The sequence below is a fragment of the Triticum aestivum genome, chromosome 5B (genome assembly GCF_018294505.1).
Source record: "Triticum aestivum cultivar Chinese Spring chromosome 5B, IWGSC CS RefSeq v2.1, whole genome shotgun sequence".
Taxonomy (NCBI): Eukaryota; Viridiplantae; Streptophyta; class Magnoliopsida; order Poales; family Poaceae; genus Triticum; species Triticum aestivum.
In genome coordinates this window covers 313412843-313431850 of record NC_057807.1, presented here as the reverse complement: position 1 = coordinate 313431850, position 19008 = coordinate 313412843, and the positions used below count along the sequence as shown (strand labels likewise).

The window sequence follows — 19008 nt, the reverse complement described above, 5'->3', positions numbered from 1 at the left end:
ACCAAACTTGGTCCCAGGAACGAGCCCCAGGGCCTATAGTTAGGGGAGCACGGTAGTTTAAGGAGAAACGAGGTTTCACATACCTCAGTCCATAATGGAATGCATGATAAGGGATGAAGAAATTATCTGAAGCCGCAGCCCCCGGCAACCCTGTTTGCCGTGGGTGAATCCTTGCTTTTGCAGTCCCCGACAATACTGGCTTGCCGGGGCTCAGATGCTGGTCTGTCCCCCTTCTCTTTTTTTTCCAAGTGGATCGGCAAGGATATCTGCATGTCCTACGAACCAAAGAAGACAAAAGAAGGACAAAGGGACGCACACTCGACCTCTAAGCTAGGGGTTAGTCGCCGTTGAGCACTATCAACCCTAACCAAGGACGAGACTCGACCTAGCATGCATGCTATAACTTAGGGCGCCAGCGCTTCATTTATTTATGCTCAGGGTCTACGCCTGGCTTTGTACAAAGGGTTACATGCATCATCGGCAAGGCTTGTACAAAAGGTGGCTTGCCGGGGGGCCCGGCAAGCTGCGCTTCATGGGTAAAACTTGCAAAGATGCTCAATGTTCTAGGAGTTACTCACCGGAACGGCATCTTCGGTCTCCAGGCGGACTGCGCCGGGCCTGGTGACTCGTATTACCCGATAAGGGCCTTCCCACCTCGGCGTCAACTTGTTGGAATTCTTGGCCGATTGAACGCGCTGAAGGACAAGGTCGCCTTCCTCAAGGCTTCGGGCATGAACCTTGCGGCTATGGTAGCGGCGCAAGGCTTGCTGGTAGCGCGCTGCTCTCACAGCCGCCCGAAGACGATCTTCCTCAAGGAGCATTGCATCGTCTTGCCGCAGTTGCTCTTGCTCAAGCTCATCATAAGCGAGCACTCGAGGTGACCCGTATATGAGTTCAGTGGGGAGAATTGCTTCTGGCCCGTATACTAGGGCAAAGGGTGTCTGGCCGGTGGCTCGAATTGGCGTCGTCCTGATCGATGAAAGAACCGTCGGCAACTCATCAATCCAGCGCCTTCCACTCTTGTGCCGCCTGTCAAAGGTCTTTGTCCTTAAGCCCCGCAGTACTTCAACATTCGCCCTCTCAGCTTGACCATTGCTTCGTGGGTGAGCAACGGAAGCGAAACAGACTTTGCTGCCGAGGTCTTGGGTATATTGCATGAAGGTGCGGCTTGTGAACTGTGTGCCATTGTCGGTGATGACCCTATTGGGTACACCAAAACGGCACACTAGTCCCTTGAAGAATTTGACGGCTGACTGAGCTGTGACCTTCCTCACTACCTCCACCTCTGGCCACTTTGTGAACTTGTCGATTGCAATGTACAAGTACTCAAAGCCCCCGACAGCACGGGGGAAAGGGCCTAGTATGTCGAGCCCCCAGACCGAGAAGGGCCAGGAGAGAGGAATGGTTTGAAGGTGGCACATTGAACTATCGAGTAGTCATTAGCTTTGCTCTGCCAGACGTTCTTAACGTCATCAGTTGCATCAGCAGCAGGCCTGGCACCCAACGGTGCTTCCAGGACGTAATTCTTCTGTGCAGTAATGAGGATAATCCTCAAGTTACGGACCCAGTCCGTGTAATTGCTACCATCATCTTTCAACTTTGCTTTCTCAAGGAATGCATTAAAATTCAACGAGACAACAGCATGGGCCATCTATCTACAATCAAACATAAACAAGCAAGATACTATCAGGTACTAAGTTCATGATAAATTTAAGTTCAATTAATCATATTACTTAAGAACTCCCACTTAGAAAGACATCCCTCTAATCTTCTAAGTGATCACGTGATCCAAATCAACTAAACCATAACCGATCATCACATGAAATGGAGTAGTTTTCAATGGTGAACATCACTATGTTGATCATATCTACTATATGATTCACGCTCGACCTTTCGGTCTCAGTGTTTTGAGGCCATATCTGCATATGCTAGGCTCGTCAAGTTTAACCTGAGTATTTTGCGTGTGCAAAACTGGCTTGCACCCATTGTAGATGGACGTAGAGCTTATCACACCCGATCATCACGTGGAGTCTGGCCACGACGAACTTTGGCAATGGTGCATACTCAGGGAGAACACTTTTAGCTGGAAATTTATTGAGAGATCATCTTATAATGCTACCGTCAATCAAAGCAAGATAAGATGCATAAAAGATAAACATCACATGCAATCAATATAAGTGATATGATATGGCCATCATCATCTTGTGCTCGTGATCTCCATCTCCAAAGCATCGTCATGATCACCATCGTCACCGGCGTGACACCTTGATCTCCATCGTAGCATCGTTGTCATCTCGCCAATCTTATGCTTCTACGACTATCGCTACCGCTTAGTGATAAAGTAAAGCATTATAGGGCGATTGCATTGCATACAATAAAGCGACAACCATATGGCTCCTGCCAGTTGCCGATAACTCGGTTACAAAACATGATCATCTCATACAATAAAATTTAGCATCATGTCTTGACCAAATCATATCACAAAATTCCCTACAAAAACAAGTTAGACGTCCTCTACTTTGTTTGTTGCAAGTTTTACGTGGCTGCTACGGGCTTCGCAAGAACCAATCTTACCTACGCATCAAAACCACAACGATAGTTTGTCAAGTTGGTGTTGTTTTAACCTTCGCAAGGACCGGGCGTAGCCACACTCGGTTCAACTAAAGTTGGAGAAACTGACACCCGCCAGCCACCTGTGTGCAAAGCACGTCGGTAGAACCAGTCTCGCGTAAGCGTACGCGTAATGTCGGTCCGGGCCGCTTCATCCAACAATACCGCCGAACCAAAGTATAACATGCTAGTAAGCAGTATGACTTATATCGCCCACAACTCACTTGTGTTCTACTCGTGCGTATAACATCAACACATAAAACCTAGGCTCGGATGCCAATGTTGGGGAACGTAGTAATTTCAGAAAAATTCCTACGCACACGCAAGATCATGGTGATGCATAGCAACGAGACGGGAGAGTGTTGTCCACGTACCCTCGTAGACCGAAAGCGGAAGCGTTATGACAACGCGGTTGATGTAGTCGTACGTCTTCACGGCCCGACCAATCAAGCACCGAAACTACGGCACCTCCGAGTTCTAGCACACGTTCAGCTCGATGACGATCCCCGGACTCCGATCCAGCAAAGTGTCGGGGAAGAGTTCCGTCAGCACGACGGCGTGGTGACGATCTTGATGTTCTACCATCGCAGGGCTTCTTCTAAGCACCGCTACAATATTATCGAGGATTATGGTGGAGGGGGGCACCGCACACGGCTAAGAGAACGATCACGAAGATCAACTTGTGTGTCTATAGGTGCCCCCTGCCCCCGTATATAAAGGAGCAAGGGGGGTGCGGCCGACCCTAGTAGGAGGCACGCCGGAGGAGTCCTACTCCTACCGGGAGTAGGACTCCCCCCTTTCCGTAGTTGGATTAGGACTTGGGGGGAAGGAGGAGAGAGGGAAAGGAAATGGGGGCGCCGCCCCCTTCCTTGTCCAATTCGGACTTGGGGGGAGGGGCGCGCGGCAGCCCCTAGGTCTCCTTTCCTCTTCCTCCACTAGGCCCATTAAGGCCCATTAGGTTACCTGGGGGTTCCGGTAACCTCCCGGTACTCCGGTAAAAATGCCGATTTCACCCGGAACACTTCCGATGTCCAAACATAGGCTTCCAATATATCAATCTTCATGTCTCGACCATTTCGAGACTCCTCGTCATGTCCGTGATCACATCCGTAACTCTGAACAACCTTCGGTACATCAAAATATATAAACTCATAATGAAACTGTCATCGTAACGTTAAGCGTGCGGAACCTACGGGTTTGAGAACAATGTAGACATGACCGAGACACGTCTCCGGTCAATAACCAATAGCGGAACCTGGATGCTCATATTGGCTCCTACATATTCTACGAAGATCTTTATCGGTCAGACCGCATAACAACATACGTTGTTCCCTTTGTCATCAGTATGTTACTTGCCCGAGATTCGATCGTCCGTATCTCAATACCTAGTTCAATCTTGTTACCGGCAAGTCTCTTTACTCGTTCTGTAATACATCATCTCGCAACTAACTCATTAGTTGCAATGCTTGCAAGGCTTAAGTGATGTGCATTACCGAGAGGTCCCAGAGATACCTCTCCGACAATCGGAGTGACAAATCCTAATCTCGAAATACGCCAACCCAACATGTATCTTTGGAGACACCTGTAGAGCACCTTTATAATCAACCAGTTATGTTGTGACGTTTGGTAGCACACAAAGTGTTCCCCGGCAAACGGGATGTCAGGACCCCGATCCTAAGTCACACCGATCTAGCATGTAACACATCATATCACTTTGCGGCCTCACGCACGGTATTCCCACGGGTGCCACCTTACTTGGCCCGGGACCGCTTGCGCCTTTTGGCTCACGTATATGATAGTGTTGCTAGCATCCATATGACAAAGAACCCGGGCCGACATGGCTAGTCGTGAACCCAAAGTGGCACTAACCCATGGGGACAGGCATACATGAATCAACCTCGAGCATGTCGGTCAACAGCGTGTGGATCCGGGCTGTAGCACTGGGCTAACAGGACTCCGGTAACCCGGGCTGTAGCAGACTAGGCAGGACTCCGGATGTCACCGCGTGACATTTCCCCGAAGGGACAGACACAGGAACGAAGTGAATCACATGCCGGCCAGTCAAGTGTTCCGAGCAGTAGTGCTGGGCTAGCAGGACTCCGGTGAACCGGGCTGTAGCGGACTACTATCGCTCAGAAGCACTAGACTACATTTCCCCATATGATAGGCTGCCAAGGATAAACAACTAGATAGTCGGATCCCACACATACCAAGCATTTCAATCATACACACAATATGCTCGATATGTGTAAATACAACATGGCATCACAACAAGACTCTATGACTCAAAAGTATTTATTCATCAGGCTCCGAAGAGCCAGATGTTACAAACATGGTCTCATGACCCAACATTCAGAGCATACAAGTCAAAGCACAAGCGGAAGCTTAACATGTCTGAGTACAGACAACTACAAATGAAAAAGGCTGAGAAGCCTGACTAACTACAAGATCCTACCGAGGGCACAAGATCGTAGCTGAGGTATCAAGCTGAACGTCGGAGTCCACACAGAACTACTAGCGAGACTGACGTCTCTCTGCAAAACATAAAATAGGCAAACGTGAGTACAAATGTACCCAGCAAGACTTACATCAGAACTATCTACATATGCATCGGTATCAATAAAGGGGTGGTGGACTTTGACTGCAGCAAGCCAGCTTTGACTCGGTGGCTATCCTGAACTACGACTGCAAGTAACTCTTTTGAGGTGGCGCACACGAGTCCACAAATTCACCATACCAATACACCACTATGGATCCGCTCCCATCTCCCTACGAGAACACCATCCATAGCACTCATGCTTATCTTGCGCATTTTAGAGTATCCACTTTCACTTGTCTATGAACTGATATAGGCAACCCAGAAGTCCTTTTCCGCGGACACGGCTATTCGAATAGATGATGTTAACCCTGCAGGGGTGTACTTCTTCACACACGCTCTCGCCACTTACCACCATGTACACGTCGTGTATCTCGGCAACCTTCAAGCGGAAGCCTGGCGAGGGAGATCCGGCCGGGGTGTCGCTCACGGCTCCAAACGATGTGTACAAGGATCCAAGCCCACCAAATGGGCGGCGCTTGGTCTACCCGGCCACGGTGCTTAGTCTGTCCCAAGCCCACCTGTACCGGGTGCCACTTGGTAGACTACTAACACTACCTACAAACACCAGAAACTAGTTGCAACTCCTGGACAGAGATCAGGTTGATTAATAAGTCGAGAGGGGCACTCAGTTCCTGAGGACGGCTGCAATGAGACAACCCACCATGTACTCCTACATGGCCTCTCACCGCTACCTTTACCAAAACGTGTTCACACACTTAGCTCTCAACAGTAGGACATGTTCACCACATTCCAATTCATTCCCGATGAATCAGACCCGACTCAACTCTAAGCAGTAGCAGGCATGACAAAAAAGCATGAATGAGTAGGCACACCAGGGCTCAAACAACTCCTACTCATGCTAGTGGGTTTCATCTATTTACTGTGGCAATGACAGGTCATGCAGAGGAAAGGGGTTCAGCTACCGCAGCATGTAACAGTTTAATCGTTGTTGTCCTAATGCAGTAAAAGAGAGTAGGAGCGAGAGAGTGGGATTGTATCGGAATGAACAAGGGGGTTTTGCTTGCCTGGCACTTCTGAAGATGATATAGTTCTTCATCGGTGTCATCGAACACGTCGTCGGATCCACGTCCACTGAGAGGGGCAATACCAATGAACAAGGAAGAAATACAATCAATGCCATGCAACAATATGATGCATGAATGTGACATGGCAATATGTTGTTGATTGGCCTGATGTAACTAGCAACAAGTTAAATGGATTTGGTTTGAACACTAGGTTCAAATTCAAACTCCAAATGTGCTTTCTTAAATGCCATTTAATTGAATTGCCCTAAACAGCAACTTTAAGTAGTTCCAACATGCATGAAAATGGTACATATGGGTAGATTGCATTTTTCTGATCATTTTTCATATATAAATTGTTTCATTCTGAGCTATGGTTCAATTTCTATGATTTTTGGAAGTTTAGGCAATTTTCTGGATTTTCCTGATTAAGAATAAATCCAGAAAATGTAAATTGCGTCAGCACTGCGTCATTGTGACGTCAGCTAGTCAATTGGGCGGCTCCAGGTCAACCTGACTGGAAGGGCCTACTCGTCAGTAGTTAGTTAACTAACTAAGGTTAGTTAATGTTAAACTAATGCTAATCCTAGTTTGGTTAGTGGCCTAGGGCCCACACGTTAGTGACCCAGGGGGTCAACTGGGCCCACCCGGGGTCAACGGTCAGCAGGTCAAACCTGCCGGCGTCGAATCCCCGATGAAGCCAAGACGGCGGAGAGCGTCGGAAACGCTGCTCCGACCACGGTTTGATGCACGGGTGGGTGCTACGAGTAGCTGGAGATGCGGCGCGTCCAACGGTGGCAGTGTTTGGTGCTGGGGTGGCCGGAGTTAACGGCGGCGAGCACTTCCGCGGTGGCCGGAGTTCGGGCGAGGTAGGAGACGGTGCCGTGGGACACGGCAGGAACCATGGGTGGTCGTGCTAGACTCGCTGGAGTGCGGTGAGTGCAACGGTGAGCTCGAACGCGAGCTTGCGCGGCCGTAGCCACGGCTACGCCATGGCCGGTGGCGAGAGGCTTCGGTCTTGGTTGGGAATCGGGGCTAGAGGACGGGAACGGAGAGGGCAAGCACGGGGAAAGAATCAGGAGCTCACAGGGAGTCGTGCGGCGGTCTCAGCGGCTCGGGGACGGGCTGGAGACGAGGTGCGGTCGCCGGCGATCTTCGGTGCCTGTCGATGAAGACGACGACGATGGCGTCACTGCGGGGCTCCTGGTGTCGCTTGGAGCGGTGAGGAGGAAGAGTAGGTCAAGGCGGAGCTTTGGGAGGCGTCGGGGAGATGGGGCGTTGGCTGTGGTCGCGGCGAACGGCATCGATGGCAACGGACCCGTTCGGGTGGGTGAGAGGAAGAGGTCCAGGGAAGGGGAGAGACCACGGGTGAGGGAGAGAGAGGTCGGGGGTGTGTGGCATCGTCCGGACGCGTCGAGGAGGAGCCAGTCAGGCAGGGAGGGAGGAGGTGCCCGGGCGCGTGCCGTTGCGCGGTGGCCACATGCCTCGCGTCCTTCTGGCGCGAGGTGGGAGATGGTGGCTGCTCGGGGTGGGCTGGGCCAGTTGGCTGGGCTGCCAGCTGGGCCGGCCAGGTGGTCCGCGCCAGGTGAGGCCAGGTAACTCTCTCTCTCTCTCTTTTATTTCATGTTTTCTATTTCTTTTATTCTGTTTTGAATTAGTAAAAAAACTAATCCATTTTGTAAAATCCTGAAAATAATGGTGGGCAGTGTTTGGATTATTTCCAACAACCCAAAACTAGTTTCAGAATTATTAGAGCATTTAAAAATATTTATAGGATTTAAATGCTCCAATTCAAATAGGATATTAGTTCATTCAAAGGTCCAGGATGTCCTGGAAATATATTCATCATTTTTGGCAGAGGTTTTCACCTTTATCAGAAATCATGAACATTTTCAAAGGGCATTTTGGGTTCTTTCAAAAAGATTTTGGATTGAACCTAGTTGAGTTCCATTTGGTGCTAGGGTTTGAACATCCCCATTTCAAGTTTAACTGGAATTTAAACATGATGCAAACACTCTAATGCATGCACTAAATAGGGTTGTTACAACTCACCCCCACTAAACAAGAATCTCGCCCCGAGAATCAAGTGTAGGGTAAGATGAAGGGGGAACGCAAACTAACACAATCTTCACGATCCAGGTTGCACTTCATAAGGACGTAGATTCGATCACGATCTTTGTCTCGATGTCATGCTCTGAGAACTTCATCCAACATGACGATAACAAAGGAGATTCTACGGAACTGATCTCCTCAAAGATCGAGCAACTGACGATCAACTCACAGAACGAGACATAGCGACACCTGTCGAGATGAGACACGATACACACATCAAGAATGATGGAAATGAGCATATGACAAGGTTTAAATAAGTAGCGGATTTGCCACACCTAGGAGGGTGGTGAACGGTGTCAACGTAGCAAGGAGTTGGCTTGCCATGATACCACAACGAGACACCTTAAGGAAGGTGACTTGAGGAACTATTTCCTTAAGTGGAAAAAAGAATTACTTTGATTTAGAGATCATTGACACTCTTTGTACCAGCCAAAGGCAAACCACAACAATCATTTGGCGGAGTACGAAGGGATGGCATACCCGGACTAGAATGGATGATGTGGACTACCTTGTTGAAGACAACGCAATGGATGATTTTTACTTTATCATCGGAAATGGATGGGACCCATGGTAAGACCACTTCTGAAGATGATCCTGAACAACAATTGCTGAGAAGGGCAGTCCAAGAGAGACTGGCACAAGGCGGTGCAAGCTGGGAACAAAATGCAAATGTTGGGAATGCTCCAACCATCATATCTGCCTGAGATTCAGATCTGGTTGGTGTCAGGACATTCCAGACTCATCAAGCCCAGAAAGAGAAATGAAAGTTTGCAACACAAATCGACGAGATGACGTTGCGAGATTCTCGGGAGATGGACTACGGTAGTAAGATCCAAAACATGAGCTGGTTCTGCTACAAACCTGTGAACACGCTGTCCAAGACAAGCATGACCACGTAGTAGTCTTATAAATAAAACACTACCGAGTTCAGGTGGGGAACCATCATCGAGGAAAACGAAGTACTTGCATAAGGCATGCTCTTAAGAAGGAACTTCTTCTCCTTGAACAAATCAGTTAGTGGCTTGGTGTGCTAGGGATACATATGGAATGGAGGTAATTAATCTACCAAACCATAGAATACTTCGCACGTATGGATGACTGATTTGGGATGATTCCAAGGGAAACAAAACAAACCTTTCTCAAATTGATGGCGGCAACTTACACCTGACGCATGTGAACTTGGAGAAAGTCACTTCTTTCATCCAACCATAAGCTTCATGAACGGAACACGAAGGCATTGCTTACAAAGTTTTCAACACTAGGTTGATGTTCAGCATGAATCATGGGGGAGACAAAATGCTGCTGATGGGCTCAATAACAACTCATCGGAATTTCCATATCACTGGACTTCCACCATCATGTGAACACGGTGATAGCATTGGTCAGACCAAAAGATATAATGGTGTATGCTCGAGGGATCAACCACGAGTAAGACAACATTGCGAACATCATTGGTTCTGGTTTGACTTGACGATAGCCCATACTCAAGTCAAAGTTTTGACAGGACAATAGATCCAACAACTGATCACGAGGACCAATTGGTGAAGATATCATCTTTCTTCAACACACACACACAAACACAAAGATATCCCTTTAGAAAGAACCAAATTCGGCAAAGCTTTTTATCTTCCAACTCTCCAAGTTGTTATTTAGCTTAACCAACTAGCTCAGGGATATCCAACACAGATTCTTGGAGAGTGGCTGGTCTAGAGGAAACCCAACTTGATCACGAGCTCAACATAACAGTCAGGGGAGAAACTGGTAATACTTCCGAGAAGATATTCGGAAAATCACGAACCACCGATATGATACTAAGCTCGAGATCAATCTTGCTTTTCAGGGCAAGACGATATGATCAAATAAGAAAGGATTGCCACTATCCTAACTCATCAATCGAAGGGTGCACCAACAAAAATGGACTAGGTAGCACGATCAGTCCTAGGATGATGATTTGATAACCAACACGCTAAGAATGAGAATAGTGTCCATTAACTACCAAGCAACACAGTTGCTAGGAGTATTGATTTCACACAACACGATTCACTTGTCGGCATTCCGGTTACAATAACACGGGACCGAGGAATGAATAATGATGGCGAGAAGTATTACTGCGTCAAGAATTCATAAGAGGTGGTGCAATTCTCATGACACTCTTGACATAAAGATGGTAACACTCCAAGGTAGAGCAGAGCAGAAGCTGGATTGGCATTTTGATCTGCGGGATACAACTACTTTGACCCAATCCTACAAATGGATAAGGTACTGGAGTTTGTTTCTCCTAGTCATTCTGATCTAGAATGGCTTGACGGACCACAAGAATAATAAGCATCGATAACACAGATGCACAATTACTCCTGACTATCAATTGATAGACGATGGTCGGAATACAAATGAAGAGGGACAACTCAAGGAAATATATATCCTTATGAGTTGTGGATGCATAGATTATTATGTCGAGCGAAGCTCAACATTTCTTCCGGATAACTCATGCGGAAAGGGTGGAACTGGCAGATTCACAATATAGTATGGTGAACTCATCAGGAGCACTCTGGTTGTGATCTTTTGGTTCAAAAGAACTTCTGCCATAAGCAGCTCATGGTATTTTGAAGAAGGAAATACCACGGACCTCGAGGACTATCGCAAGGTTACTAATATCCTAAAGGAACTAGCAACACTATCAACATGAGGTAAGTAGGGTGAAGCTCGGGTTCAAGAACCCAGGAATAGAATACCTACTACTAAGTAGCATCACGGGATGCTCTCGAGAATGGTGGCCAGAATCATCACACTGGGAATATAAAGCATTGCTAGATTACTGGGTGATTCCCTAAGACACCTATGGCCATAATAATAGTTCCAACATATGTGTCGAGGCAACAGAGTACCTCAACTCACCGGTTAGTGTGCTTAATCTGGCCCAAAAGGACATAGGGAACGGAAAGAAAGGATTTGCAAATGCATCAGACTATGTAGAGACCTGGGATGACTCGGACAGCATAACGGCTATAAATGCTCAAAATGATTTAAGACAACCTGCAAAAATGGTGGCATAGCCACTCAACATCACAATATCAAGGTTCTGAGGCCAACTATGAACATATGGAAGTAGTAGGAACTGAATTGAGGCTTGAACTCAACAATCCTAGGCAACTACGGTTTAGTAACACGTCATCCTGAGAGATAGAAGAGAAGCCTAGTTCTTAACCCCCGTAGAAAAGAAGAGGTTGACTCAGAGCAGAAGGCATAAGGTAAAGGAGTAAAAAGAGCCTTACGTTCCCTTCCACAATCAATTCCCTTATATAACTAAAGCATTTCTAGACACAACTTTGACCAGTTTGGCTTGGTAATCCTACAGGCAGTCAAGCTCTGATACCAAAGCTGTTAGGACCCCGATCCTAAGTCACACCGATCTAGCATGTAACACATCATATCACTTTGCGGCCTCATGCACGGTATTCCCACGGGTGCCACCTTACCTGGCCCGAGACCGTTTGCGCCTTTTGGCTCACGTATATGATAGTGTCGCTAGCATCCATATGACAAAGAACCCGGGCCGACATGGCTAGTCGTGAACCCAAAGCGGCACTAACCCATGGGGACAGGCATACATGAATCAACCTCGAGCATGTCGGTCAACAGCGTGTGGATCCGAGCTGTAGCACTGGGCTAACAGGACTCCGGTAACCCGGGCTGTAGCAGGCTAGGCAGGACTCCGGATGTCACCGTGTGACATTTCCCCGAAGGGACAGACATAGGAACGAAGTGAATCACATGCCGGCCAGTCAAGTGTTCCGAGCAGTAGTGCTGGGCTAGCAGGACACCGGTGAACCGGGCTGTAGCGGACTACTATCGCTCAGAAGCACTAGACTACATTTCCCCATATGATAGGCTGCCAAGGATAAACAACTAGATAGTCGGATCCCACACATACCAAGCATTTCAATCATACACACAATATGCTCGATATGTGTAAATACAACAAGGCATCACAACAAGACTCTACGACTCAAAGTATTTATTCATTAGGCTCCGAAGAGCTAGATATTACAAACATGGTCTCATGACCCAACATTCAGAGCATACAAGTCAAAGCACAAGCGGAAGCTTAACATGTCTGAGTACAGACAACTACAAATGAAAAAGGCTGAGAAGCCTGACTAACTACAAGATCCTGCCGAGGGCACAAGATCGTAGCTGAGGTATCAAGCTAAACGTCGAAGTCCACACGGAACTACTAGCGAGACTGACGTCTCTCTGCAAAACATAAAATAGGCAAACGTGAGTACAAATGTACCCAGCAAGACTTACATCAGAACTATCTACATATGCATCGGTATCAATAAAGGGGTGGTGGAGTTTGACTGCAGCAAGCCAGCTTTGACTCGGTGGCTATCCTGAACTATGACTGGAAGTAACTCTTTTGAGGTGGTGCACACGAGTCCACAAATTCACCATACCGATACACCACTATGGATCCGCTCCCATCTCCCTACGAGAACGCCATCCATAGCACTCACGCTTATCTTGCGCATTTTAGAGTATCCACTTTCACTTGTCTATGAACTGATATAGGCAACCCAGAAGTCCTTTTCCGCGGACACGGCTATTCGAATAGATGATGTTAACCCTGCAGGGGTGTACTTCTTCACACACGCTCTCGCCACTTACCACCATGTACACGTCGTGTATCTCGGCAACCTTCAAGCGGAAGCCTGGCGAGGGAGTCGGCCACGACCTGACTAACCAACAAGTCTCTAGTCCAGGTTTATCGCCTATTCGGGTTCCATCTGCAAGGAGATCCGGCCGGGGTGTCGCTCACGGCCCCAAACGATGTGTACAGGGTTCCAAGCCCACCAAACGGGCGGCGCTTGGTCTACCCGGCCATGGTGCCTAGTCTGTCCCAAGCCCACCTGTACCGGGTGCCACTTGGTAGACTACTAACACTACCTACAAACACCTGAAACTAGTTTTAACTCCTCGACAGAGATCAGGTTGATTAATAAGTCGAGAGGGGCACTTAAGCATTCGAATGCGTGGTAGTAACTATTCATGGATCACAAACATAGAACTCAGTTCCTGAGGACGGCTGCAATGAGACAACCCACCATGTACTCCTACATGGCCTCTCACCGCTACATTTACCAAAACGTGGTCACACACTTAGCTCTCAACAGTAGGACATGTTCACCACATTCCAATTCATTCCCGACGAATCAGACCCGACTCAACTCTAAGTAGTAGTAGGCATGACAAACAAGCATGAATGAGTAGGCACATCAGGGCTCAAACAACTCCTACTCATGCTAGTGGGTTTCATCTATTTACTGTGGCAATGACAGGTCATGCAGAGGAAAGGGGTTCAGCTACCGCAGCATGTAACAGTTTATTCGTTGTTGTCCTAATGCAGTAAAAGAGAGCTGGAGCGAGAGAGTGGGTGTCGGTGTCAAAACCGGCGGATCTCAGGTAGGGGTCCCGAACTGTGCGTCAAGGTCGGATGGTAACAGGAGACAAGGGACACTTTATTTTACCCAGGTTCGGGCCCTCTCGATGGAGGTAAAACTTTACTCCTGCTAGATTAATATTGATGATATGGGTAGTACAAGAGTAGATCTACCACGAGATCAAGGAGGCTAAACCCTAGAAGCTAGCCTATGGTATGATTGTGTATGTTGTATATATGATCTATCGACTAGCCTGGCCTCGGTTTATATAATGCACCAGAGGCCTAGGATTACAAGAGTCCTAGCCGAATACGCCGGTGGGGGAGGAGTCCTTGTCTTGATCACCAAGTCTTGTGGAATCTTCCTTGTATGCGGCAGCCGTCCGGACTGGCCCATGAGTATACGGCCATGGGGGTCCTCGGCCCAATCTAATAGATCGGGAGACGACGTGGTGAGTACCCCCTAGTCCAGGACACCATCAGTAGCCCCCTGAACCGGTCTTCAAGTTAGGGACGCTCCTCGATTCTTCCGAACTATTCTTCATCTTCGGTCGTCGGTCTTGAAAACTGGTTCAACGAATCTTCTTTATCTTCGATCTTGAGGATCGCCGAAATGGATTTGACAGGTTTACACGTCGGGTATCCGAGGAGCCCCTTTAAGTTTCCGGCCTTTATCAACGCCTTGTTATTTTTATGCCACACCTCGGGTTTGAAGTTGTTCCCGGGAGGCAGTTCCCTCTTGCGTCCGAGCTCTAACGCCGGACTGCATTCGAGGTATTTTTTGCAGCCGAGCACCAATGCCAGACTGCTTCCCAGCTCTAACGCCGGACTATGTATCCGAGCTCCAACGCCGGACTATATCCGAGGTGTCGTGAATCACCTTGGTTCAAAGAAGTTTTAAGGAGTTTAGCCGAGCTTAATGCCGGAAATGCCCTCTATGGAGCCAGCCATTAGCGCCCGAGCTTTATGCCGGACTGCTTTCGAGGTGGTGCACCACCCCGAATGTGGGCCGATTTTTGTCAATATTTTTGATCGGTGCAATTTTTTCTCTGCCGGAATATATAGACAGTAGCCCTCAAGGTGGGTATCGGTCTAAAACCCGAGGTGCACATGAAGGATGAAATAAGACCGCTGATCCCCGTAGCCGCTGAGACTCAGGTTGATTTGCAAAATCGGTTAGAGGATCAAGTCCTAGCTCGGCAGAATACTTCGGGACACAAAAAGCGGCGTGCTCAGTCCTCGAGACTCAGGTTGGGTGCGGCCGACCAACCTGAGGATCAAAATCTCCTCGGAAACTATATTGCACATAAAATTTTCTGCATTGGACAAGCAATGCAGTAGCCCCCGAGACACTGGTCGGGTGGCAACACCAGATCAGGGGATCAATATGCCCCTTTAATATGTTTAAATAATAAGCCCGAAGCCCAGTAGCCCCCGAGCCTTAATGCGGGCATGGGTGGCCGAATTAAGGATCAATATCCATAGTAAAATCACAAATTATGTGTAATGACTCTATGTATCCAAGTACTTTACGTCATTAATGCTCGGATCCGCATTGTACAAAACTTTGTTGACCGACCATCGGCTTCCACCTCCTCGACCAGTAGCCGAGGAGTGTTTGTCTTACTTTATAAAGCCTTTATGAGGGCAAAGATTTATGACAAACAAGGCAATCTGGCCATACGGTTTTATAAACAAAGGTACGCGGAGAGATATGTTATATTACTGTTTAACAGAAGAAATGTCTTCCAAAGAAAATAGTCCCGCTATCGGTTCCTTTCTTTGGGTTGTCATGCTAAGCATGATCATAAAACCTCAGCTCCAATGTAAGAGCAAAATATCTAGGATTTAGTCTGGGAGGCTAGTTAATAGCCCCCGGTAGTGTTCGGCGATAGTCGAGGTCAAGCCGTAAACACTTCGGCCAATGTTATGAACGGCCTGTTATTTAACATAGTCATCGGATCACTGACCAGTTTATGCTTATTGTGACAGTCAGTTTTCGGCTTTCTCCACTGAGGTGCTTAACCGTGTGAGCTGGAAGCACGATCGCAGTGGTTCTCCCTTTGCACGCCTAGCCGAACAAAGCAGAACGTAGGAAGCAAGTGCAGGAGTCAGGCAACCCAACTATTGACCGAAGACACAATTCGAAACCGATGCATATATAGTAGTATCCGAGAATATTTTTGCCGAATCTATAAAGGTGTCCGGCATTGCACTGCGAGACTTGTGCTGAAAAACCACAAATAGTTTAAAAGTGCCAAAAAGCTTGGAAAATCAAGAAACATCAGTAAAAACATGACGTCCGAACAATATCAAGTGTTCAGTGCCAACCCGAAAATTGGTCTTAGAAAAAAGAAGTGCTTCTGTCGTGCTTTAACATGATACATCCTATCTCAAGACTTCGAGCGGGTCAGCCTACGGCTTCAACCTCCTATCCCGAGGGTGGAGTACTTCTCATCAGGCCAGTTTAGCAAACTAAACTCTAGCGGCTTTTGAGAGAGAAATTAGGCTCCCCGGCTAGTGACCGCACACTCGTGTCAAAAAAGGAGTGATAAATAATAATAACTTTGCAACGACTAAGAAGAAAAACACTTAGTATGAAACGGCTCAAATAAACATAAGAGCCCCCCAAGTGACTTGGGTAAAAGAATGATTGCATGTACCAAAGTACTTATATCATATCTATGTTCAACCGAACTTTAAACGCGTCTTAAGCGACCGTCGGCTTCTCCCTCTTCAGTCAAGGACCAAAAAGTGTTATGTACTCCATCTGTCGAGAATATCGACAGTGTTTCCAATAACCAGGCAATCAGGCCATAAGTCTGTAACAGACAAAGCGCGCTCAGGGAACTTATGCTATATTACCGTGAAGTGTAAGAAGCATCTTCGAAGAAAATAGTACCCCCACTGATACCTTTCTTCGGTGCTCATTGTTATTATGAGACTTGTGCAATAGATTTTTTGTACTCATGAGTTCCGTTGTGTGCCGACCATCATTGAAAACTATAAGAGCGCTAGCTTTTGGCTTCACCCAATCTGAGGTCCGGCTCGGGCGACCCGATCGTGACAATCGCAGAGGTGCTCCCTTTACTCCCTAGCCGAACAATCGGGAACGTAGGGGTAAACACAGGAGCGAGGCAACCCAGCTTGCAAATCGCTTAAGTCAATATGGTGCATATTGTGGCATAATACACGAACAAGGAACGAAGCCGTACAAGTATAATCATATGCAACAGGAAAAGCTTCATAAAGGAAGCCCCCAAGTAAACGGGGTATTTGAATTTATGCGTTACAAACAAAGTATTCCCAGCAGGACTGTAAATTAGACAGCCTGTTAGATGATATTGAAGAGGAATACGAATAGTTAGAGTGACTATATAATTATAAGTGACATGTGTAATGCCTTCTAGCCAGATTGTAGATCGTTTGTCGTTGCCGACCTTTTCACTTCGACCTCGGGACCTGATGGTCCGGAGTGTGTCCGAATACCCTGACGATTATATAGGAACCGGGGTATGCATGGAGACCAGGCGTAGGGGTCATCAGTGCTTTATCAGACAAGTGCCCAACTAGTTATGTTATATTACATGGTTAGTAAGAAACATCTTCCTGGGAGAATAGTTCCGTTAGGGGTTCCTTTCCCTGGGAGGCATGCCCTAAAGTGCATGTCCGGACTGCGAAAAGAGCAGAAAAGCATCTGGGGGCAGGTAAATAAATAGGTAAGAAATCATCTTTTAGTTCACCGACCGAGTATTCCCTTAAGAACGCTAGCTTTCGGCTTCACCCAGTCTGAGGTACACATCCGGCTGACCCGGCAGTAACAATCGCAGAGGTGCTCCCTTTACCACCTAGCCGAACAATCGGGAACGTAGGGGTAAGCACAGGAGCCAGGCAACCCAGCTTGGCCAAAACTTAAGTCATATGGATGCATATAATGGTGAATAAAAGGTACATGCGGGAGTGTGACACATGTGTTGGGCATCAAGCCCGTATTAATAAGCTTCTGTTAAAGAAGCCCCCAGGTATAATGAGCGCGGGTAGCGCGTCAAGTATGTGTGAACAAAGTTTGGACAATAATTTTTTTTACAAGCAACTTTTTTTCCCAAAAAAGTATAACGCTTGGTCGAACCGAACACAAGTTAGAAATTAAAGCTTTGAGCATGAAAGCGACTTAGCTGGTTAATGTGTTCGCAGTCCGAGCTTGATGCGGGACAAGGTTCTATCCCCCAAGCTGGTCCCGAGGTGGCAGAGCGGAGAGCTCGACACGTCGAAGTGGTGACATAGCACGGTCGATGCAGACCGGCAGAGTGACGCCGAAGTCCCTGGATCATTTTCCTGTGCACAAAAAATAGTGCAAACGGGAGATAATGGTAATAATGATAAATAAAAAATCGTTGCATAATGAATAATTTATGCAAAGTGAGTAATAAAAGAAATATGGCCTGGCGCCGAAGTCGATGTCGATGCAGGGCGTCGGCATGATGCAGTAAAGGCGTGGCAAAGCCTGAATTCACAGGTCGGTCCACGCTCCGGATGCGGCGTTCGTCGGACTATGTATGGAGACTGACCGAACCAGCATGCGACCGTCGTTAATGCGGTCACCATTTGATAGACCTGTGAACATATCATGGACAAACCAGAGTAATAATTCCTTGGAAAAAATGAACCCAAACATGCAAAAAATATTAGGATTAATAGCACCTGGTTTATTTGTTGTAGTAATCCAAAGGAAGATGATGCTGGCAAAGGTTGGCTCGCCGAGGCGAAGCCCTCGGTCCGGCCAATCGTGACGAAGCTGGTCGGCTAGTGACGCCGAAGTGTCCGGAGTAGGTTGATGAAGAGATTATGAATCCTCCGGTCCAGCCGAGATGTCGAAGCCTCGAGGCCAGTCGATGAGTCGAAGTAGTCCGGCGTGATGGACTCCGGCTTGAAGGGGCAACAGTGTGGCCCTGCCGATGCAGGTCGTGACGTGGTAGATGCCGGCTTGATGAAGCGACCGTGCGGTGATGCCGGTATGCCCGCTTCGTGTAATCCGTAGGGCGGCGATGTTGGTGATGATTTGTCCTTCGCGATGCCGGACTCCTGTTCGGCTTGCCGAGATGATGATCCGAAGAAGTTGAGCTCGGCTCAACAAACTGACGACGTGTCTAGCACAGGTCGGCAGCCTGGAGCAATATTGTCGGACTGGTTTGACACCAGCAACGATGTTGAAGATCATGTTCAAA

The 19008-nt window shown here is 47.7% G+C and overlaps 1 protein-coding gene across 1 annotated transcript in view; it reads left to right on the top strand.

The window, feature by feature from the left end:
* Positions 1–18590, top strand: part of LOC123114762 (uncharacterized) — a 68351-nt gene extending 49761 nt beyond the window's left edge. Inside the window, exon 3 of the mRNA XM_044536181.1 lies at positions 18503–18590. Coding sequence (XP_044392116.1) covers positions 18503–18590 — 88 coding nt within the window. The remainder of the gene's footprint in view (positions 1–18502) is intronic.
* The last annotated feature ends 418 nt before the right edge of the window (positions 18591–19008 follow it).